The 23,121-nt window shown below is 44.7% G+C and overlaps 1 protein-coding gene across 6 annotated transcripts; it reads left to right on the forward strand.

The window, feature by feature from the left end:
- Nucleotides 1-713: 713 nt before the first annotated feature.
- Nucleotides 714-22,835, forward strand: LHX9 (LIM homeobox 9). Of its 6 annotated transcripts, none has more exons than XM_065539237.2 (8): nt 714-904; nt 1,678-1,791; nt 2,036-2,106; nt 7,430-7,548; nt 9,521-9,723; nt 10,861-11,216; nt 17,150-17,352; nt 21,461-22,835. In XM_065539237.2, the coding sequence occupies exons 3-8, from the start codon at nt 2,079-2,081 to the stop codon at nt 21,515-21,517; spliced, it is 966 nt and encodes a 321-aa protein (XP_065395309.1). In that variant the 5' UTR covers nt 714-904; nt 1,678-1,791; nt 2,036-2,078; the 3' UTR covers nt 21,518-22,835. The 6 variants fall into 6 exon arrangements, with proteins under 6 accessions (XP_065395309.1, XP_015303018.2, XP_073887914.1 ...); XM_015447532.4 differs by lacking the exon at nt 21,461-22,835 and adding an exon at nt 18,540-18,931; XM_074031813.1 differs by lacking the exons at nt 714-904; nt 1,678-1,791 and having other exon boundaries at nt 2,031-2,106.
- The last annotated feature ends 286 nt before the right edge of the window (nt 22,836-23,121 follow it).

Genomic DNA, 23,121 nt, shown 5'->3' on the forward strand with positions numbered 1-23,121 from the left:
GTGTGTAGAATGGATGTCGTTACCAAATACCTAAAACGGTATTGGACCGCAAAGAGGTTAAGCCCGGTTGCTTTGGACAGGGATGAGTTGAAAGCACCCAAGAGTTTTTGGGTGGGTATCGCCGTCCATGCATTCGATGGCCTCGCTGATGAGCATAGAAGATGAACCCGGGAGGACTGTCTTTTCCTGGCTGCGAAACCTGACCGATATAGGGGATATTCTAGAAGAAAGAGCTAAGGAGGCCAGGGCGGAACGAGGAAAGTCAGGCGTGGGGGAGATTGAAAGGTAAACTGGTGGGACTGACCGGGCTGGTGGGACTAGTTAGCGAAGCCAAATGTTTGGGTAGGAAGAGAGATCTTGTAGGAGGTACTCCGAGCGACATTCCTGAATTTGGGATGAAAAGAGAAAGCCAGGGAGCTCGGGTTCCCAGCTTCTGGTCTGTTCCTTACCGACCCTAAAATATATGGCAGAGCTTGTGGGGCAGGCGTGGAGGCGGCGTCCACCCCCACGTGCCCCACGTGCAGCCTCAATCCCACGCGGTTTTCGCAAGCGGCTTGGAGGCAAGCGGTCGTCCCCCCACCCCGCCCACTGCGCCCTGGACCCAAGCCACGCACCGCCAAGGAGTAGCTATGGTGGCACGTGGAGGAGGGGCGGGTAGGCAGGGCGGCACCATCACCCGGACCAGCATCTTGGAGCGGCCAATCTCACTGCTCATATTCTCCTCCCCACTCGTGTGGGAGCCTTGCTGTAATCCCCCGCCTCCCCATCTCAGACTGTGAGGGGCGCACCGGGTGGGGGAATGGGTAAATAACTGGCCCAAGGCCCAGCTTCCCGGTTCTCCCTCCACTTTCCCGCTGCCTGACTGCGCGCCGGGCAACGCAGCCCCTCGGGAACCTGACACAAGGTAATGTGGCCTCCACCCCGTCCCAGGTCTGGCTGCATCCCCTCGAACCCTTGCCTGCCCGGGTCCAAGTGCGGATTTTCTCCCGGAAGGTTAACCACCACCCCCATCCCCTAGCCGGGGCCCGGGAGGAAGAGATGCCCCGGCTCTCCTGTTGACCCCGCCGCAAACGCCGACTTCGAGCGCAGAATACTCCCCAGAGTGTTGGGTTCTTGATACCCAGCCCGGGAGCGCGGAGAGTGAAGGAGGGACCGGGAGGGGAAGGCGGGGACGCGGTGGGTGAACAATCAATGGCTTAGCCTAGTTTCCCCGCAGGAGCTACCGCCCATCCACCGTCTATGCAGGCACCAGCTGGCGGCAGCATCTTTTAGGTACAAGCTGCAGGGAGGCAAAAGCTGGCTGGGGGGCCGGGAGCCCAGGGCACGCCGCGGGACTCCAGCCCCCCTGCTGCGCCCCAGCCTCAAGATGCTCTGGGCTTTATGAGGTTGAGTTACCGCCGAGTCCTCCATTAACACCTCCTCTGATTATTGAGAGGCTGGAAGGGCTGAACGCAGCCTCAGAGCGTTTCTCTGGGCACTGGCCCACGTCTGTGCCCTCTGCCCACCCCTTCTTCCTCCCCCTCCCGATTTGGAAGCATAAACAGAAAATAAAAGACAGGTGGAGAGAGCTAAGGGTCAGAGGTGAGGGAATCAGATCAACTCCAACGGGGTGGGGGAGAGAGAGAAGGGAGAAATTAATTTTCATCCAACGCTTTATTTATTTATTTGGATTAACAGAGGGACCCTCAGCGAGACTCGAGGACTGACCCGCACCTCTGGCCGCCGCCTCCCGCCTTTCCTCGCCGAGAACCGAGTTCTAGTGGGGGAAACGTCTGACATCTGGACCTCAAGGTAAGACCCTGATGGAGATGTTTTAGTCGGAGTAGTTTTCTGTCCTCGGAGTGCGCCCGGACGGCCAGGAGTTTCAGGGACGTCTTGGGAGCCTACCAGAGGAAGGTCCGGCTTTGCTCCAAGCCGAGTCCCTACCTGAGGTCTCCGCGGGAGGAGCGGTTTGGACGCGCCCCACCGGATGGGAGGAGGTGCTTGGGGAAGCCGGGCAGTACCGCCCGGCTGACGCGCGGCTTTTCTCTGCCAGTGCAACCACCATTACGGCGTGATCCACTCCTTTTCCTCCAAGAATGCTGAACGGTACCACTCTAGAGGCAGGTGAGTTATGTGCCAGGTTCCTTGCGATGTTCTCTGCCCCTTGGGCCAGTGCGTATGTAATGTAAGTGTGTGTGCGTGTGTGTGCGCCTTCGCTGAACGAAGAGGAGTGTGTGTTTGTCTTAAAAATTAAACCGCGCTTCGTAGGCTCAAAAAAACACATTCGTTTTCAGAGTCTCCTGATAGGATTCCTGAAACCTTCGTTTCCCTCTTTTTGCCTTTCTCTTTGACTGTCTTCGACTTTCCTCAGGATCAGGGTCCGGGGCGCCAGGCAGAGGTCCTGGTTCCACTGATCCTCCAGTAGTCAGTGGCTCAAGGGACGCGCTCCCGACCCTCCCCTGAGCTGCTGGGGATGTCTCTTTCTTGGAAGGGATGGAAGGGGGGCCGAGAAGACACCGTTTCTCACCCGGGTAGGGGTTAACTGGAAACTGGCTTCACCCACATTCTTTTGTTGTTGTTCAGTCCTAACCTAGCGCAGCAGTTTCTGCGCCGGATCTCAGCGGACGCAGTGCGGGACTTCTCCCTTTATTTCTGCGGAGCTGAGGGCAGGCGGCGCAACAAATCTCAGGTAAAAGAGCATCAGATTTCAGAAGCGCTGTGTTCTAAACTTGGCGCACGCCCCTTTGGGGAGAAGAGCCCCGGGGCTATAGAGGATAGAGGTTTGAAGGAAGCAAAAGTCGGCGAGAGGCTTTTTGTCACAAAGGGTGAGGGTAGGCAGAGAACGTGCGAAGGGGCAGGGCCTTGGCCGGGGACTACCGCCCAGCGAGAGACTGGCAAGGGTGTGCAGCTGGAGCGTGGCCTCGGGTGCCCCTTTCCAGGCAGCCGAACTCCGCCTGTCCCAGCTCTGCTTGGCTCACTTCCATTTGTCTTGAGGGAGGCCCCTCTAGTAGAACTGAATCAGAAGTGCGCCCGTGTAGCAGCCTCAGTATAGATCTGCCCACCCAGGTGTAGGGGGAAGTTTTACACATAGAGTATTTCAGTCTCCACTATCTGGAGAAAGGCCCCAGCGTGTCCTGGCAATCCTCTCACCTTCCATCCAGCGCAGCCCGGGCATCCAGGGACAGGTGGCATGGCACTGAACGCATGGTTCCGAGCCTCAGGATGACGCTGACGTTTCACTGAGCCTTGGGGTGCTCAGGACACTGCCAGAAGCTGGATACTGTTTTAAGAGTCTCGCCTTTCAAACCAAAGGGGCTCCTTAACCAGCTTAACACGGTCTGGAGGAAAGGTAACACCTCCTTCTTTAAAGGGCAAACTTAGAGGCACAGAATCATGGCCTCCAAAATTCAGGTAGAAAGAGACCTTAAGTCACCTTTGCTCTCAAAAGATGCACGTTTGTCGGGTTACTTCTTCCCTCTCAACCCTAACTGTCCTGTGGGTTTAATTTCCCTTTCCTCTCCCCTGGGGAGTTCTACTGGGCTCAGGTTCTTTGCCCAGGTAGACCCACCTGAGCCCGCGACAAGGGCGCTGCAGTCTTCTTGACCTTCATAGACATTCTGAGATCTCGAACTCTCAGTTCCACCTACTATGCTCCACTATAGTCTGGCTGTCCACTTTCCTAAAAGTGGCAACAGTAGCGGGATGGGTGCTGTCAGAATAGAAAGGAAAGAAAGCTTAGTGGACTGCGTGTGCTCAATTGTGAGGGAGAGTAGTGTTGGTCAAGGGACCTGCCCCATTATTCCTGGTAGAGCTCTGAATTTAGAGGAGACTTAAGATCCTATCCCCGATGCAGGTTAGAGAGAACCACATGCACCTGTCCCATCAAGTGAGGAAGTGGCGCAGCCCAGGAACTGAAAAAATGAACACTCTAATTTTTATAGAACACTTGCGGGCCATTCAGACTAGATTTTTTTTTTTTTTTTTTTTTTTTTTTTGTGGTCACCAGCCACTGGGCCTCAGCCCCTCTGCTGGAGAGGTGAAAGGAGTACAAAGATGCTCTCTTTATTTAAAGTGCTTAACGTCCTTTGAGAATGAGGAGCGGGGAGCTCTTAGGCAATCTCTCTTGGGGACTCCAAGACAAAAAGTAGAAAACCCAGGGTCACACACCCAATTTGAGGGCATTCCTTCCCACTCTTCATGGGCTTCCTCCTTAGGAACTATGAGAGGAGGCAGGTCTGGACCCATGGGGACCTATTTCTGCAGAGCTAACAAGGACCTCCCAAACTCCAGCAGACCCCCACCCCACCCCCAGCTTTCTCCAGACTTCCTGCATTTGCCGCGAAGGAAGAATCCTGGCAGTTTGCTTCTTTACAGGAAGTAGCAAATGCCACTGAATGCAGGAACTTATAACCTGAGTTTTATAAGAGCAACAATAGCTAGGATTCAACTTGGAAACTGATTGCAGAAGGTGTTCTGCCTTGCCTGTATCTAGATGATTAACAAATACGTGTGGAATCGAAGAATGAATGGATGATTGGAGGGCTTACAAAACCTCTGTGTTTGGCTTCCCTGGAGACTGTAAAGTTCTGGCTTTTTCCTGGAGTTGTTTAACTTTCCCTGCATGCAGTCTCCAAAGTTTTATCTCTTGCAAGGAAACAGTGGTATTCTTGCGTTCTTTGTTGTTGATTTTGCTGAGTAAGGGCAATATGCAACAAGAACCAAAACTAATTTCAAATACCCCCATTTGGGCATTGGGAGAGGGTTTAGCACAGAAACTAGACAAAGTCAGTTGAAGTCCTGTATTTACTTTTTGCTTGGAGCTTCCTTGGGTGAATTGACTGAGGGGATTTCTCAGAGACTCCTCCTCCTCCTACTCCTCCTCCTCTTTCTCCCTCTCCTCCTCCAGCTCTGAGTCAGTTTAGCCTCTGACTTGTGTGAAGGCAATCTGCCCCTTTGTGAGAGGACCTGCTGTCTCTGAAAGGACTGCTGCCCCCAGCCCCTCCTCAGGGCCCTTCTTGTGTGCACGTGGGTTTGAAAAGCTCATTGATTCCCATCCAAAGGGGCTAATTACATTACTTACAGTAAATAGCAGCCCTGCTGTCAGGTATAGCTGCCAAAGTAAGGAGGAGGGGGATGTCTCCAGCTTAGTTCACTTGATTGGCTTCATTTTTGTGTGAAATTGTGTTTTATGAGCTGCATTCTGGCACCCGGAGGACCTAAACTGCGTCCAGTCTGCAAATAACATTATTTTTGACCCTGAGAAAAAAGGAGGGGAAGCAGTAGAGTCTTGAGTTTCATGGAAGAGGCCACTCCAGCAGCCTCAGAAGGCAACGCTTTGGGACAGGAAGTCAGGCTGCTGCACCAGGGGCCGCTTCCTCCCTCGCTTTATTTCTGCCTTCCTTCCTTTCCCTTCTTCTCATCCTCTCCCTTCCTTTTTTCTTTCTTTCTTCTCTCCCTCCCTTCCTCCCTCTTTCCCTGGATTTTCTCCCATGGTCTTTCTAGCTTTGGCCACAGTTCCCTGTCGGGCTCCCCCGGGCGGAGGGAAGCGGGTCTGCGGCTGGGCGGCTCTTCTGAGGTGTCTAGGATGTGCCAGGACACAGGCACCGCAGTCCTGGGAAAGGCGGCGGGAAGTAGTGGGGAACGCAGGCTGATGACCCGGACGAAAGGAGCAGAGAGCGGCCCGCGCGTCCTCCTCCCTGGGTAAAGCCACGCTGGTTGCTGCCGCAGCGCTGTGCTTCGGGCCCCTAGGGGGCCTGTGGCCGTTTGAATGAATCGACAATATAAGAGTATTGTGGACACTTTTTAATGGGGCCGGGGAGGGGCCGCCGCTAACGGGAACAGAGGGCGACAGAACAATCCCACCTCTTGTGAGGAGCAGGTCTGCCATTCTGCTTGTCCGTTCTCACCTTCCCCTCCTCCAAGGCAAAGAGTCCCTTTCACACCCTTCTGAGTGTGCGGGTGCGCCCAGTTTTACAAGTCCACTGTCCTGCCAGGGTAGTGGGAGCAGCACGCGATGGGGCTAGCGCCCAGTCCTGCGGGGCAGGCGCCAAGCTCCCGGGAGGCCCCAAGTCGCTTCCTATATTGGCAAGTTTCAAATGAGACATTAGAATCTCCGGCAGCCTTCCTTCAAACCTGAACCTGGGAAAAGAATAAGCCGCCCTATGGCCAAGGCTCAATTGCATACCCATGTGTACAAGTCCATGCCCTGTCCCATACACTCTGCTTTTCTCAAAGAAAATTGTTTTGCCAAAAGTAACCCTGCGAAATGTAGACGCTCCAAACGCCCTTTCCACTTTGGATGAAGCCCGCACCTAGTAGGGTCTCCAGCCCTCAAGGAGGTGAGGCAAAGACCTGCATTGTCAGACAGCTGCTTTTAAAAGTGGATTGAGGAAGATGGGATGGGGAGGAGAGGAGCCAACATTATCTCCACTTCAGTGAAGTGCTTACATTTCTGCGCAATATTTATGCATTTCTGGTGACAGTCCTGCAGGCTGGGGATGAAAAAGTCCACAAGGAGCAAACCCAAAGTTTGAAGTTGATATTCTGTGTGTCCTGAGCCAAGGTCTGATCTTGAACTCGAATCAAATAGGCGGGCTCTAGGCCTCCTGCACCAGGGCGGGGACAAGAGCTCCTTTTCCCCTTTAAAACATGACTGCTGGGAACTCTTGGATGTGTGTGTGTGTGTGCGCGCGCGCGTGTGTGTGTGTTTTGTGGGGAGGTAAATGCCCCCTCCTCCTGCCTCCCCGCTCTCTATCCCCCCACCCCTTTGTAATGTTTGTCCTGCTTGCCCATCACCAGGGGGTTGAGAGGAGTATGACAGGTCTTTGTTGTCTGAATAAAAATCCGTGGCAGCTCCGGGGAGAGAACTCCTCCTACTAAATTATCAAAAATGGGCTGGCTTTAGTCTCTTAACAAATTGGACGCAGCTCAGGCAGGAGCAGTCCCCAACCTAACCTACAGGAACTGGGAACTTGCAAGCAGTCAGGGAACGCTGAAAATAGCACTTTTTTTTCTTTCTTTGTGTTCAAAACTATTTTCTTTCTTCACCAGATTTTGTTTTCCTCCCCCCGCTGCAGTTGTTTCCCATTAGTAACTCGATCTCTCAGAGCAGTAAGATTTGCCTTCTACGCCTCTTTTCTCCTCCACCCGAATTGTTTGTTTTCTGCACATCTCCTTCAGGGAGCCGCTGAGGCTTCCCCCACCACTCTTCCCACTTATTTTTGCTTCCCCCAGGCCCCCCAAGCAGACCGATTTCCACTCTGTCTCTTTCTTCTCCTCTTCTCTCTCCCTCTTTCCCTCCATCCCCGAGCCTCTCTGCGTTCCCACAGCGCAGCCCTCTCGGGTCCCTTGCCTCCCTCATTCGGATGAGCTGAAAGCCCCGGGCGTGTGTATATGGAAATAGTGGGGTGCCGAGCAGAAGACAACTCGTGTCCTTTCCGCCCCCCAGCCATGCTCTTCCACGGGATCTCCGGAGGCCACATCCAAGGCATCATGGAGGAGATGGAGCGCAGATCCAAGACTGAGGCCCGTCTGGCCAAAGGCGCCCAGCTCAACGGCCGCGACGCGGTAAGGAAGGGCTCCGCCGCGGCGGTAGCCGGGCACCCCTGCGCCCTCTGTTAAGCCAAGCAGACTCCCTGGCCGGAGGAGATCGGGGGCGGCGGGTCGTAGAGACGTCCGCTTGAGGCTGGCGGGTGGGTTTTCTCCCGTCCACCTAGGTCTGCAGGGCTAAGAATCGTCGTTTTTCTGAATTGAAATGTCTTCATTAGCTGGCTATCCTCTGTCGCAGCTGATTCCGAAAGAGCAGGGAGAGGAGCTGGGAGGAGGTGGAGTGGGGAGGTGGCGTTCTCTTCTACAGACCTCAAGGTTCCCTTGATTCCGGGGCGGGAGTCTCCCCGGCGAGGATCCGCAGCTCCGAGAGTAAGCTGGGGGCAAGCAATAAGAGGACGGCGCGCTGCCCGGGCGTCCGAGCCAAGCGGGAGCCCAGGTGGCCTTAGTCTCTGGCCCTGATGACCGGACCTTTGGAGCAGATTCGGACGCGACTGGGTCATTTCCAGTTCTCTAGACGCTCAGGTCTTGGGACCCCTAACTGAGAGAATCTCAGGGTTTCTGGCATCCTGACTCAGTCCCTCTAACGAGACAGCACTACGTTTAGCGCCGGGACCGGGCGGGTGTCATGTGTAGGGGGAAATCAAATAAAACATACGGAGGAGCGCGGCACCCAGTCGAAACGCATGAACTTTATAACCAACCCTTAAACAAGCTAATCAACTACCACCGTTTCTACTATCCATAATGATAAAGTTATGTCCTCCTAATAAAGAAAACCAATTACTTATCTAAGTGCTTCCCTTTCCCGATTACTAACTGGAGCGGGGGAAACTACAGAAGTCTCTGGAAATGATTTCAGCCAAACATAGCTGTGTAGATCCTTTGGTACCACAGTAGGACTTGTAGCCCAAACTAATCAGGAGACTGCTCTAGCCCTGTCAGCTGGGTTTTGGGTCCGGCCAAGTATCCCAACTGGTGAACGTGTCTATATTTGTAACACTCATTCCGTGCCAGGGCCCTTGGTCAGAGTAAAGGGCTAAACTTTACTTTTTCAGGCCCACTGAAATTTCATGGGGAAGTTCAACCCATTTCTGCTAGTCGTGAGGGAAATGTCCGGAGGTTAACTCCTTTTCCCTTTTTCTGGTCATCACGTTTAAATCAAATAGTAGCAACCTAAACCCAAATTTTCCAGTGGGGCTGGGATCCTCAAGGTGGGGTCACTGGGGCATCCTCAGTCTGGTCAGTGGGACCCAGAAGGGAAGCGTAACTTGGGCACTAAACAGATTTTCAAGACAAAGGTCTTGTTTGTATGCCTGTTGATGCTAGGGAAAGAGGGGACGGTATAGAGCGGGCTGGACAACGGACCCTCTTTCGGAACAGCCACTTTACACACTTATTGGGAACGGGACCAATAGTCCTGAAAATTAGGGAACAGCAGGGTCTGCCAAATATATCTCAATCAAAACAAAGTCGACCAAGTTATGAGCACAGGTCCAATAATCTCCTTTGCTTTTGATTTCAATGCTGCTTATAAGAATTTAGACAAATCGAACTGTAATTTTTTTTGTTTAAAATAACCTGTGCTCGTTGAAATTTCCATTTCACTCCCCAATCATTTCCGTTGTTTTATTTTGTGTGCGTCGAAAGCCACAATTTTTAGCTTGTATTTATTTGAATTCGGAAACGACCCCCAAACTATAGTCAATATTCTCCCAGTCCTTTTTAAGCGAGGCTTCTGATGGCCGGAATGTCTTTAGGCTAATAGTCCCGGGAGGACGCGAATGCCGGTTTAGGCGGATACGGAAGAAAGCGAGCGAGCCGCAAAGAGAGAAATCACAAATGTTTTCCCCGACTTTTGCATTTGTGCAGTGGACCCTGGCCCCTGCCGCGCTCCCTGCACGCCCTGGGCTCTGTCTTCCTGGGGGAGAACCCCGCGTCGTGCGGCGACACCGCGCGCCCTCCTCAGCCTTGCGGTGTGCTTTCTTTGCAGGGCATGCCCCCGCTTAGCCCGGAGAAGCCTGCCCTGTGCGCCGGCTGCGGGGGCAAGATCTCGGACAGGTACTACCTGCTGGCTGTGGACAAACAGTGGCATCTGAGATGCCTGAAGTGCTGTGAATGTAAGCTGGCCCTCGAGTCCGAGCTCACCTGCTTTGCCAAGGACGGTAGCATTTACTGCAAGGAGGATTACTACAGGTACTCCCCTACACCCCGACTTCTTACGCCCGCCCAAGTACACCTGGCGGGGTTATCTGCCTGAGCCCAGAATCCCCTCTCCGTCTCCCACCTTTTGCCCCATTCTGGGTGCGGTTATCATTTCGGAGACCAGGGAAACCCACTGCATATGCCTTCAAGCTGCAATCTCCCTGACCGACGGTGAGGGTGGGTGGGAGGGACATTCAAGGTCTAGAGCTTTATCAGCGAATACCACGCGCTCCCATCACTTCTCAGCTTGGCTGGAGGAACTTCGGGAAATCTGGGGAAGAGTAAATGGACGTGGTCTCCGTCGACTGAGACTTGACTGGGTTTTTGTTTTCCGCTTGCTACGAATTGGGCAAGTTCTGCGCCTTGAAACTGAACTAGTGGCTCGGGCAGCAGCAACAGACTGTTAGGTTTTCGCAGGTGGCAGGAGACTCTGTAAATGACTATGAAAAGGAATAAATGCCATTGCCAAAACCCAAGCCACTCGGTTCCGAGTTCCTTTTATCGCTAGTTACAACCATGTCCGCCAGATTGGAGAGAAAAGTCAGCAGCAGGCGTCTTTATTGATTCTTCTCAGTTATATTTCTGGATTGGGAAAGACAGAACTATGTGCAGATGACCTAGCTCCGCTCTCAGCCCAAACAAGATAAGTGGTTAAAAAAAAATAACCTTTCCTCTACAAAATCGTCATTTTCCAGGACTGTGTCGGCATGTTTTCCCGCACACTCGCACATCCAGGAATAATTATATCTTCCTTCATTCATAGAATATTTTGTAATTGATTAACTGTTTTTACTTGGCATGGCAATTTAATATTCTAGTACTGTTAGATCGTTCTAACTAGTGGTTTGCTTTTTAAAATTTTTTAAAAAATTTGTTTTAATGTTCACTTTACAGAGAAGAAAACTAAGACTTAGTTGCCCGATTCTTCTGACTTTAATGTAAGGATCCTTTGTCTTGGTTTATCAGAAAAGGTCGATGGGCAAATAAAATTAATGCCCACTGTCCTGTCCTCCTGGAACCCTCCCAGGTCCCAGTCTGAGGCCACTGCAGACCAAGCCCAGGTGTCGCGGGTGGGAGATGGCTTTGCCTTGCTTCAACTAGCACCCTGACTCAACTGTTTCCTTCCAGAAGGTTCTCTGTGCAGAGATGTGCCCGCTGCCACCTTGGCATTTCCGCCTCGGAGATGGTCATGCGCGCCCGAGACTCAGTCTACCACCTGAGCTGCTTCACCTGCTCCACTTGCAACAAGACTCTGACCACGGGCGACCATTTCGGCATGAAGGACAGCCTGGTGTACTGCCGCGCCCACTTCGAGACCCTCTTGCAAGGAGAGTATCCACCGCAGCTGAGCTACACGGAACTGGCGGCCAAGAGCGGCGGCCTGGCCCTGCCTTACTTCAATGGTACCGGCACCGTGCAGAAGGGGCGGCCCCGGAAGCGGAAGAGCCCAGCGCTGGGAGTAGACATCGTCAATTACAACTCAGGTGTGCCCCCTATCCTCACCCCCGGCGCAGCCCCGGCCTCCCTGAGGAAATTTCATAGAGCTCCTTCCCCGTCCAAAGTCTTGCTGCAAGAGTGTTTTGCCCGATGCCTCTGTTCTCACCACAACCCCCTGTCACTCTGAAGGAAGGGAGAGAGGGAGGAGGAGGAGGAGGGAGGGGAGGGAGAGGCAACACTTTATTTAGGTTGTGGCAAAAAATACATCCATAACTATGGGGCTGTAGTGATTTCCCCCAAACAGGCAGAGCCAAATCGTTGTTGCCTGTTAGTTAATGAGCCCATTAGTTTCTGGCTCTCAGTTGGAGCAAAACAGCCCCAGGGCAATTTCTTTGTGGAGGCCAAATTATAGATCCTGGAGGAGGTTTCCTAAATACTGAAGAAAAAAAAAAGTCTTCAGAGCCCAACCCCAGTCTGTCTAGAGGGGTCAGAGGCTGTGGTCACCAGCCCAAAGTTAATCAGGAACATGGTTGGCAAGAGTGTTGAAAAACCTAATCCCTGATCTTGGCAAAAAGCAGTTGTAGGGGTGGGAATCACTCTCCACAGCTGAGCTAGCCTGTGTCTTTCCTAAGTCAGGATATTCATCCAGCCGTCTCATTCCCTGTGTGATAGACCATCCAGACATCCAGACCCCTAGCCAACTGAAAGAACCTTCAGGTCGGGCCCCCTGAGGAAGCTTAACGGTATCTCAGACCATTCATTTATATTCAATCACTTTCTCTCTTCATTAAAAACAACCGGCAGGCAACAAGTCAAGAACACATTCTTCCTTGCTTTGGGGGACACGCCTATCATGTGTCAATCTCACATGCATCAGTTTCCCATTGTTGGTAGTGGGCCCCCATTTCCCCTCCTCCAGGTGAGGATGGTGATCCACTCTGCAGATGATACTCTAACTCTGAGCAGAACAGAAGCTCTTTTTGTGAGTCCCAATCACTGGAAAAAAGAGGTATTAGAAAGGCCTGGCTAACTTTTGGGGAGCCTAAGGAACTTAACTGCTTTGGCTTTCAGTGCCCTGGCCCAGACCTGGCTGAGAATCTCAGCAGACTGATGCTCAGGACAGGGGAGACCATTCTGTTGGAAGGAACGTTGAGGACCTTATTATGGCAACCCCACTCTATTACTCCGAATGCCCCCAGATCCACGCATGGGCACCCCAGAGCACAGGATTTTGCCTGTTTTTCTCTTCCAGTTCGCAGAGCCTGGTATGGTGCCTGATATTGCTAGTCAAGGTAAAGAACAGTGTCCAGCCAGTTAAGTGATTTGCCCAAGATCACACAGCCAGTGTGAATGTGGAGCTAAGGGTCCTGCTCTGAGTTTAGAGTTTTCAGGAGAACCCACACGGGATGAGTGGTTGCTCTCTCAGACCTCTGTTAGGCTCTCTCCTGGGGTTCTCTACCGCCTGATCTAACAGAAGAGGAGAATCCTTTATGGGCAAGCACAGCAGGTGGCCTTGCAGGGAGAATGGGGAGCAATGGGGAGCAATGGGGAACACTGTGCGGCAGCACTTGTCCCTAGGGGGTTCATACCAGGGTTGCCGGATGAAAAGAAAAGGACCTGCCGGCTCACTGCAAATCTCACCAGGGTCGGTCAATCTGTATGAGGGCAGCGGGTGAAGCCCCAGGTTTTGGCAACCCTCAGTAGTGGCCGTGCCCTCACACTGGCCCCTGCTGTGCTGGGGCGGGAGATTTGGTTAGGGGCCACTTTGCCCAGCATGCTTACTTCATCTTCTTTGATGCGTGGTCCCCAGGGCAGGGCAGGCAGGGCACTAATTGTTCTTTATTAATAGAAGATGACATTGGAATCTCAAGCCACTCACCAAGGCCCTAATGCCCTAATGAGAGGGGGAAAGAGAGAGAGTGAGAGAGAGAGAGAGAGCGCGAGAGTGCCACTCATACACAACTAGTGAGATTTTTTTGGAAAGAAGGGATCTCTCAGCCCAGATAAAGTCCAGAAGGGTGAAGATTTCTAGCCAAACAGTAGGCAAGCCTGACTTTTTTATTCTTTATTTAATCTAATTAGCTAAATTTGATTTTGCCTTGGATCTTACTTCATGTTAGATCCAAGGAACTTTAAGAACAGTAGCATTTAGATTATTTTACTTCTCTGAAAATAACTAGAGTGTACAAATTTATTTTTAAGAAGAATAAAAGAATCCCTTGGAGCCCCTTAGGTCTTTAGTTTGCAAATTAATGCTGCTACAAGTTGTTGTGGAGAAGGTCACTTTTGTCTTGCTCCCAAAGGAGGGAAAAATTGCTGAGGCCCCCTTAGCCCGAAGAGTTTGTACCTTGCATCACTATAAACTGGATGCCTCTTAGTTAACATCTACTCCATCCTTTCTGGACTTTTCCCAGAGATACTAGTAAATATTATATATATGTTAAAGATTAGGTTAAAATTATCTATGGGAATTGGTTTGAAGATTCCTGACCAGAAATCAGACCATCATTTAAAACAGTGCTTGTGAATCTGATGCCACTTTGTTACAAAACTAGGGAAAGAAACCCTTCAGCAAATTAAACACGTGTTAAAATGTAAAAAAATAAAATAAATCCAGTTTTAACTCATTGTTTTAGCCTTCTTTGGATTTTATCTTGCCATCTCTCATTAAATGTAAACATTAAATGTAAACAAGTCTCATAAAGGGTAAGACTGATACTAAACTAAGTATAATTTACATAATAATATGTTTTCAAAATGTGCAGAAAACATGTTTGTGATTCAAAGAATCTCAGAGAAGATGTGAAACTTGGCAAAGGCCAGCTAGTGCCTGACATAGGGCAAATGCCTTTTAATGAGAAAGTCCCTAGTTTTGTTTATACCTCTGTGCAAATTAATCAGGCAAATATTTTAGAAAGAGACATAGAAAGTTTACCTGAAATGGTAACTTGAAATAAAGCCCTCTAGGGATGAGAAGAAGATTTAGTTTAGGATAGGGAGCTCTTATTTGTGTAATTTAAACATTAATTGAGAGATTAAACTTTGGCCACTTCTCAAAATATCCTTTCCTTAAGTCCTTTCTTCCTATCCAAACTTTTAAGGTTCCTGGTGGTTAAATTAGCCTGGCACTGACCCCTAGTGGTCTTCCAGGGATCAGTTAATTCTCAGAAGGTTACATACCTTCACAGCAGACACTCACTTTAGGATGGGTGACCATCACGTAAGTGACTGGAAATAAAATACTTAGATCTTCTCATTAACTTTGTAATACTATATGTGAACTTACAGGTAGATATTTAAGACAGTTTTAAGAGTTATCATTTCATCTCATAATTCGGGGAGTGGGGAAATCCCCTACAGCTATAGAAACAGGCCTTGGAGAAACAGTCATTTGCAAGTTATATAATGCATGTGTAGTTAAACATAAATAATATCAGATAATGCACTGTTACTCTGTAGAAGAAATAGGTTTCTCGATTAAGTTGCATAATATGAGATAATGCATCACAGGAAAATCATATATAGTAATATCTGTTTAATAAAGACCCAACAAGCTATCTCCTTACACATTGGATTATGTATTTTGTGTGGAAATGGGGCCTATAACTGTATTTAAAACACATTAAAAGGCTCTGCTGAGTTTTTAATCAGCAATAATGGATATAGAATGTGTTTTCAGGGAAGAAATTTCATCAAATCTTACTATAATTATTTTTCATAAATTTCATTTTAGGAACTAATGATTATATAGTCATGTTGGGAATCATATTCATTTCTATATATTACCCTGGTGTGGAGTGGGGGAAAGATGGCCAAGGGCATTATTTAAACACCAAGTCTTCGGTCCCAAGTGTAAAATTCAATTTGATGTGTTGTTCAGGAAAGGTTACATGTTACATATGATAGGAAAGAAATCTTACTTGAAGAACCCTCCGATGACTAACGTGTGCCTCTTTGACTATTTTTTTGTGGGTATATTTATAATCTGGTTATGAAATATGGCTCAGTTTACTGGAGATAAGTATAGTTTGATAGTAGGTCATAGAGATGCTGTTTCATCCATTTGAGGATATGAAACTGCAATTCTGTCGAATATTTGAACTTGACATATCCCCACTGGGCCAAAATGGGATAAAATGTAATGCATACTCTTTCTGTTATCTCTGGACATATGGTACCCTTTCTGGTGGAGTTTAATAAGCCTATGTTTTACATTCAAATGTGTATATCTGACTTGGATTCTACTTCAAGTTGATTTAATTTTGCATTAATACCCACTTGTAATTTACTGATGAACAAAGGGCCCAACGTCTTGATTGAATGCTTCTTGAGCTCCTGCCCCTGTGTTTGACTCAGGGAATCAGTCCAAAGGTGAATATGGTAGAGTCATTTCCCTCAATGGACTCACCTGTTCTTTTGCCAAGTGTGTCCTCCTACTTACTAGACATTTGTTTGTATCTAGTCTTATCACATTAGGAGGAATTTCTTATTAAGTGAGTTTTATATGTGTCTGACTTCTTGGTTGATGACTACAAAACTTCTGTATTTCTGTAAATATGCTGATTTGCTGAATAGTTTTTAAAAAGTTATTATAAACAGAGCCTACCAGGCAGATAACATTTTATTAAGCAGATTGGAAGAGCTAATATTAAGGGATGCCTCCCTTTTTTAAGATTCAGGTTTCTTTCTCCCTGGAATGACATGATCAGGTTGGTTTTAGATTTTCTATTATAAAGCAGTACAAGGCAGGATGATTAGATCTAAATTTATATAACTATCTGAAGGAAGAATTTAAAGAAAAAAAATTGCCATGCACTTTAATGTGTGAAGTTGGCTGAAGTTGGTTGTGTAAATATTTCACAAAATGTTTTCATTTTACAATTGTATTTCCTATGCAGAGCCAGTAGATTCTTGGAAATGACCCTTTAAATGTGCAGCTTTACATCCTGGGGATAATGACTTTCTGGCTGGTTTCAAAGACTGGGTTGTTTTGCCCTTGGTGCTAAGAAAGTCTTTGTAAGGGGAGAGAAAATGCCGCCCTCTCTCTGCCAGGCCAGCCAGGGGCACAGCTCACATCCCACTCACACACATCTGGAGCAAAAGGGACTAAGATCTGAGCCTAGAAATAAGCACCATCAGTGTCTCTCAACTGTGAGCTGTGGGGAGCGCTTCAGGCATGAACCGTGTGAAGGGAAGTCTGGGCTCATTCTCTTTCAGAAATATTTATTAAAATCACTCCAGGGGAAAAATATTTTCTTTCTGGTATAGCTCCGCGTTAACCAGTCATAGCTAAAAGCTGAAACAAATAATATTCTTATGTTTACGTAATAAATTCACAAATTTTAAATTTCTAACTTCTCCTCCTTTTTCAGCCTTTTCTAACTTTTTCCTGACTGAGAGAGTTCTAGGAATATGAGAAAAGGCTAACCATTAGAACTGACCTAGATGCTTCCTTAGTTGGCGGGCTCTCAGAAACTTTCAGACTTGAGAGAGTGGTAATACTTGTTTCTCTACGTCTCATGACAAGAAGCAGTACCTTCAGACAGTGTGTCTCATTCCAGAAATACAGACAAAAGGTAGAGTCTTAAAACACTGTGAGTGCAGGCAATGGGAAGCTGGTACAAATAACTATATTAGAAAAGGGTTTCTTCTTTTCACTCTCGTAGGTCTCTCTCACTCCCACTTTACTACTTAGGGTTTGTTCATATTCTCAAATTCTTCTAGCAACCATTAAGCAAAAGACAGAATTTAACCAATATTTTTCTATTGCATAAACTTTGGTTGTATCTGCATTAACAGACAAGTTCAGCTTACTTTAGCAATGATCTTCTTTCTTTTTGTCTAGATACTACTCATAATTGGGTTGACAGCATTTTTCACTGCTGCTTTATTACCATAGCAGTGTCCTACAGCCTGCCATCGTGTCAGCTAATGCAAGAATTTCCACTGAGCAGTTGTTTGTTCACTGTTACTGCAACAGGTTGTAATGAGAATGAGGCAGACCACTTGGACCGGGACCAGCAGCCTTATCCACCCTCACAGAAGACCAAGCGCATGCGAACCTCTTTCAAGCATCACCAGCTCCGGACCATGAAATCCTACTTTGCCATCAACCACAATCCGGATGCCAAGGACCTCAAGCAGCTTGCCCAGAAAACAGGCCTGACCAAAAGAGTTTTGCAGGTAAGACACGTGCATCATTGACTGTGCATACATTTCCCTTCCCCTTGCCAGTAAAAATAGTGCTCTTCCCTGGTTGGAGTGATGCAGCTATTTCCTGTATTGCTTCTTACTAGTTTATCTTAGCTATCTCCCTAGAGGATGTTCTGAGATTTTGCAGGGGCTTCCTGGAGGGTTCCCAAACAGAGACCCAGTGTCTTTTTAAATACAGCCACATTCTCTCTACGTATGTGGAGATGGGCCCTCCAAAGGCAGCACAGCTTGACTCACTGCTGTGCAAATGTGAGTGATGTTATTTGCACAGGCCGTGGCTCTATAGATTTCCATTAATATTATGCTCAGTGAACAGACTTGAGAGGGACCTGTTGGCACTGTGTTAACTCGGCAAACTTTTGGCAGCCTCACTCACCTTCCAAATTCAGGTGGAACTTTTTTCCACTCCTGAAAAGCCAAAAGTATGGTTAGTGTTTCAGCAACCAATTGGAGCAAGTATTTTCCTGCCTTAACAAACCATAATTAAAAACAAAGTACTGGAAGTTAGTTCTGCTGTCCAATTGATTTCCTAAACTCATCATGGTCAGAACATATAAGTAATGAAATTATAATAGGTTGCTGTAAGTCACCTGTGATCTTCTCTCACTTCTTGGTGACAAATAGCAGGCATTTTAAATTCTGCTAAACAGTTTCAGGCTGTTTGAGGTCTGTGACCCTGGGAGTTTTTTCTGTGTGAAGAATATACACCGTGTTTTGGGCTCACGAATGGCGTGAAGTCTGTTTCAGTAATGTCCATTTCATATGAGTGATTCTTACTTTGCCATACTTTCAATGGCCCTGCCCTTTCTCAACAGTTATTGTAACAGTTGAGGAATCATCGTGTATTTCCCCCTCTTTATCACCATGTATTCATTTTCATGGTATATCCGCTTAAGCATCAGTTGTTCCAAGTGGCACTCGTTAATGCTACAGGGTGGAATAAGTGCATTTGAGAGATAATAAATCCGTAGTGTTACTTGAATGTTTTAAAAGAAAGGAAAAAAAGCCCCTTTCCTCCTAAGAAAAACAAACAATTATATTTAAAAGGAGAAACATATATCAAAGAAAAAAAAAAAAGAAAGAAAAAGAAAAAGAGAGAAAGAAAAGAAATATAAAAATGAACATCGGTAAAGAAATCAATTGGGATTGGTTTGCAGGTTTGGTTCCAAAACGCACGAGCCAAATTCAGAAGGAACCTTTTGCGGCAGGAGAATGGGGGTGTTGATAAAGCTGATGGCACGTCGCTTCCGGCCCCGCCCTCAGCAGACAGCGGAGCTCTCACTCCACCCGGCACTGCGACCACTTTAACAGACCTGACCAATCCCACTATCACTGTAGTGACATCCGTGACCTCTAACATGGACAGCCACGAATCCGGAAGCCCCTCACAAACTACCTTAACGAACCTTTTCTAACATTGGTTTTTTTTTTTTTTTTTTAATTCTTCCTCTTCTTTTTATTATTATTCTAATTATTATTATTTTATTATTTACAAGACTTTTTTTTTTCTTCTAACCCACAAGATAATTGGGGAATAAAAATAACAGCTTGGTGTGTAGCATCTGCAGCCACTTGGCAAATGAGTTTACAGTATTGTCTCCTTTAAGTGAATATATTTTGTCTACAAAGTGTATTTGGATTTTTAAAAAAAAAATATTAATTAGGTCTTTCAGTTGGTAAGGAGAGTTTTTGAATAATTCTAATAAGTGCCTCTTAAAATTGTATGTTACTTATTTCCAGAATCTCGAAGAAAAAAAAAAGAGTGGTATTATTATGGGCAAATAATCATATTCCCAGTTCAACGATTAGGTTAATAAAGAACCAGATAATTAATTAGTTACTTTTTAAATCTTGCAATTGTATGTGTGATTATGGAGTTTTGAAAACATTACATTTTTTAAATCTTAAAACTGAAAACTTGTTTTTAGTGTTTCTATTTCTTAGCTGAACTGCTAATTCAAGTGAGGAATATGATGAAATAAAAGCATTAACTACAGACATTTAAAATAGTAATGATTAATTAGGTGAGAAATCTATTACAGGAATGTGACTTTTCCTTCTTTTAGGGGTGTACATCTCTAAAAGCTTTTTACTTGACTATTTGTTTTTCAACATTTGAAAAATACTTAAGTTCCCTGTGTATCCATGAAAATTCTGCATAGATTTTGACATTCCATAATTTTAACCTCCTAAAGCTAAATTCAATAGCTCGGAAACCATTCTTTCTAAGTTACTTTTTTTCCCAGGGAAAATGGAAATAAGCAAAATATAATGTTTTAAGAAGTAAAAAAAATCAGTATAATTTAATTAATAGCTCTATTAATTGGCTTCAGCTGTACCATGATATTGTATCTGGCATTCTATATGAATAATGTTTAAAATACCCAGCCTGGTAGACTTATACCAACAATCGCTTTTGTTTTGTTTTATTTTATTTTGACATAGGTTGACTTATGTATTGAAAATAATTTTTCTGATAGTAGAGATTTGAAGTTATTAGTCTTAAAGTAGATAAACTCAGAAGCCTTGTGGATGCTGATCTGAATATATTTCCTAGTTTACAGTAGTATTTTTTTTCTTTTAATTTAAGCTAAAATCTTAATGGTCTGGGCAGTGGTGAATGTTCATCTATTACGCTTCTGTTGTAGTTAAATACCAATTAGATTGTGGATTTCCTAAAAAAAATAAAAAAGAAGTCAAGATATATGTCTTGCTTTAGTGGATTGTTAAGAATAACTTTGCACATATTCTCCACTTTTTGGACCCCTTAAATCTCCTTTGGTGGTCGAAGTGGCTATTTAATAGATGTTAAAGGTGTCCTTCTGGCTGTATAAATGTGTGGTTACATATTGACAGTTCACTGCCCACATTAAAGTGCATTATTGTAACTTTTGCTCAGGGTCTTTAGAAAATTAGCACAGAAAGTAGCTTATTTTTTAAAAAAAGATGATGGAAGATAAGTTAACACTGTAACAGAAGAAAGGTGTGATTGCCATTATATATTTAGCAAGTATGGTTATCATCTTATATGGAGCTTAAATCTTGACTTTTCATATTTCTATTACATTTTGGGCATTTACCACTAACCAGACCAAACAACCTTGGTAAGGCTGAGATCTTATTAATACACTTTTACAGGTAAAATATTGACACTTATAAATTTTGTTCTTTGACAGAACAATATATGGTACTACAGATCTACTTTATTAAGTAGACTAATTATAACTCAGTTCTCCTATGTGCCTTATGATATAACTTGGAAGTAAGTTTGTGAAAAATCAGGATATATGTGTTGTTTGTTAAATTAACTGTTTTAAGCCCTTTTGACACCTCACTAGTTTTGTACTGTTTTACCTCTTATTTCTGAAACTCTTTTTATGGTGTATCCTGTTAGAGAGGACAAACATGTCATAGAAAGCAGTTGTGCACTCTTTCAAATATAGTTGATAAATTCAATAATCTTATATATTGAGCTTCGTGTTTATAGTACAGTAAGTGGTCTAGCAAAATTGTCCATGTTTCTTTGTTTATTGATAAATGCATTGTATAGAAACTATTTCCCCTAAATATTTATGGACCAAACAATTGTGATATATCCTATTAAATTTGTGTGAATAAACCATTTTGAATCTAAGGAGTTTTCTTTCCCATCAGTTTTATTTAAGTTTTAACCGTACTAGTGTGTTCCAGCATCCTATATAAAAGCTATTCAAATGGTAATACAAAATTTTTAGAAATATTTAAACATACAAATAGTTTTTAGATTTCCAAACTTCTGATTCATATGAAATGTTACACATTGTTGCACATGCAATGTAATTCAACCTAGAAATACCTTTGAATATATTTGCTTATAACAAAAGTAATGCCCCATTGATTTGACTCAGTCCAATTTTTAGAATAAAAAGGCTAACTAGCATATAAAGTAATTGCATGGAAAGAAACCTTAAATATGATTAAGATTTCATGTTAGGTCTATTGAGCACAAATGGATATTTGTAAATCTAAATAGAAATTGCAGACCCCTAAAAGCCAAGTTGCTCTGTAGTTAATAAATTGTCACTATGATTTTTTTCAGGGAGAACAAATCTTGGGGCATTACAGCCAAACATCCCGACGTTTGAAAATTCCCTAAAGTATTAAAAGAAGGGGAAAAGTTTGATCGGAAATCCACTGCAGTGAAGACAAAGACACTATTAGGTTATGATAATCATACATTAAAAAATTTATTGAGCCAAAAAAAAAAAAAAAAAGAGAGAGAGAGAGAGAGAGACTTAAATGTCATTTACTGAATGTTAACGAAACTTGTGTTCTTTATGGTGTCTAACACAACTGAAGGCCTGACATTATGTGGTTTAAACAAAATTAGATAAACCATGTACAAAACCAGAGCAACCTGGCAGTAATATGCCCACCCCATATTTGAAAAAAATTATTATTGAAAAAAATTTCACACATTTGTCAAGCACAAATAGTTGTAAAATAAAGTCCAAAACATTCATTTCACCTGCTTGCTAATGTGTATTAGTCCTGTTAATGGCATTTTCCAACTGTAAATTCAAAGAAAAGCTATCACCCATTTAAGAGTATAGGGATCAAACCCCAGTAATTTTAGTATTATTGTTTATTACTTCCTTTTTAAACAGAAATCTCTGCATGCACTTTTACATATGTCACCTCTAGTGTACACCTCTGTATGATGACTTATCTTTGCTGTTTCTTGTATGATAAATAGCTTTCATTAATAAACATTTATTTGATGCAAACATAGTTAACTTTATGTTAAACACACGCTGTTGAAATTAATTTTGAACACTTAAAGAGGCAGCACAGTACATTTACAACTTGTTATACTAATGAAAAAATACAAACAGCATAATGAGATTAAATTCTGGTAATCTAGGATAAAATTACTTGGTTTTTACCTTTTCATGACTTATTTTCATTTGTTGTATTCAATTGCCACATGTATTACAAATAAAAAATAAAGTGAACCCAAATTACAACAAAATAAATCTTAGAATAAACTATTGTGTAAAATTTCAGCAACTTTTTTAGATTACTAGGGTAAAATTTATAGATCCTATGTGAGTTTACATGTTTGCTATGCAATGAACAAATTTATTGAAGTATACAAATATATTCTGAACTATAAAAAGATCCAATCTTTGCATAGTTCAAGTTACATATGACTATTACAAACAAAAAAGCAAATGGAAAGACAGACAAATATTTAGGAATGAGGTTTTTTTAATTGTTAAAGGGAATATTTGAAGAATAAATTTTTAGCTATTCCTATTTAGCTGTATATCCAAAGCATATGTTAAACAAACTAACATATAATTTCCAGAAAATTTTTCATTATGATGAAATTTTTATTATATACAAATGAACCCTATGTAAATGATGTAACTTTTATGAATGACAGACATTAAATATTTCACTTACATGTATTCTCAGAATTTGAATGTTTTCTTAAATGCTTTCACTTCCTGAATACTAAAAAGAAAAAATTTTAAAGAAGAGAGAGCAACTTACTACTAAAAAAAAAAAAAAGCAATGCACCATGACAAGTAGACTATTTTGAGTGATCACAAATCATGTTGGTTTTGTCAGTAACTTGAATGTTTATGCCTCATTGAAACCTCATCCACAGCTATAGCAGCTTAAATAGATTTTCCAATGCATTTCCAGCCAGTTTATTCAAATCTTTGCCCTACAGTCTTGCCTTCTTTCGCT

Source organism: Macaca fascicularis, chromosome 1, assembly GCF_037993035.2.
Source record: "Macaca fascicularis isolate 582-1 chromosome 1, T2T-MFA8v1.1".
Lineage (NCBI taxonomy): Eukaryota > Metazoa > Chordata > Mammalia > Primates > Cercopithecidae > Macaca > Macaca fascicularis.

What these genes read in the sequence shown, in the direction of transcription:
- LHX9 (XM_065539243.2), top strand. Translation starts at nt 7,375, where the DNA reads ATGGAAATAGTGGGGTGCCGAGCAGAAGACAACTCGTGTCCTTTCCGC. An exon ending in CATCGTCAATTACAACTCAG is followed by an intron (nt 11,217 to 17,149) that starts GTGTGCCCCCTA and finishes TTACTGCAACAG; the next exon opens with GTTGTAATGAGAATGAGGCA. An exon ending in TGACCAAAAGAGTTTTGCAG is followed by an intron (nt 17,353 to 18,539) that starts GTAAGACACGTG and finishes ATTGGTTTGCAG; the next exon opens with GTTTGGTTCCAAAACGCACG.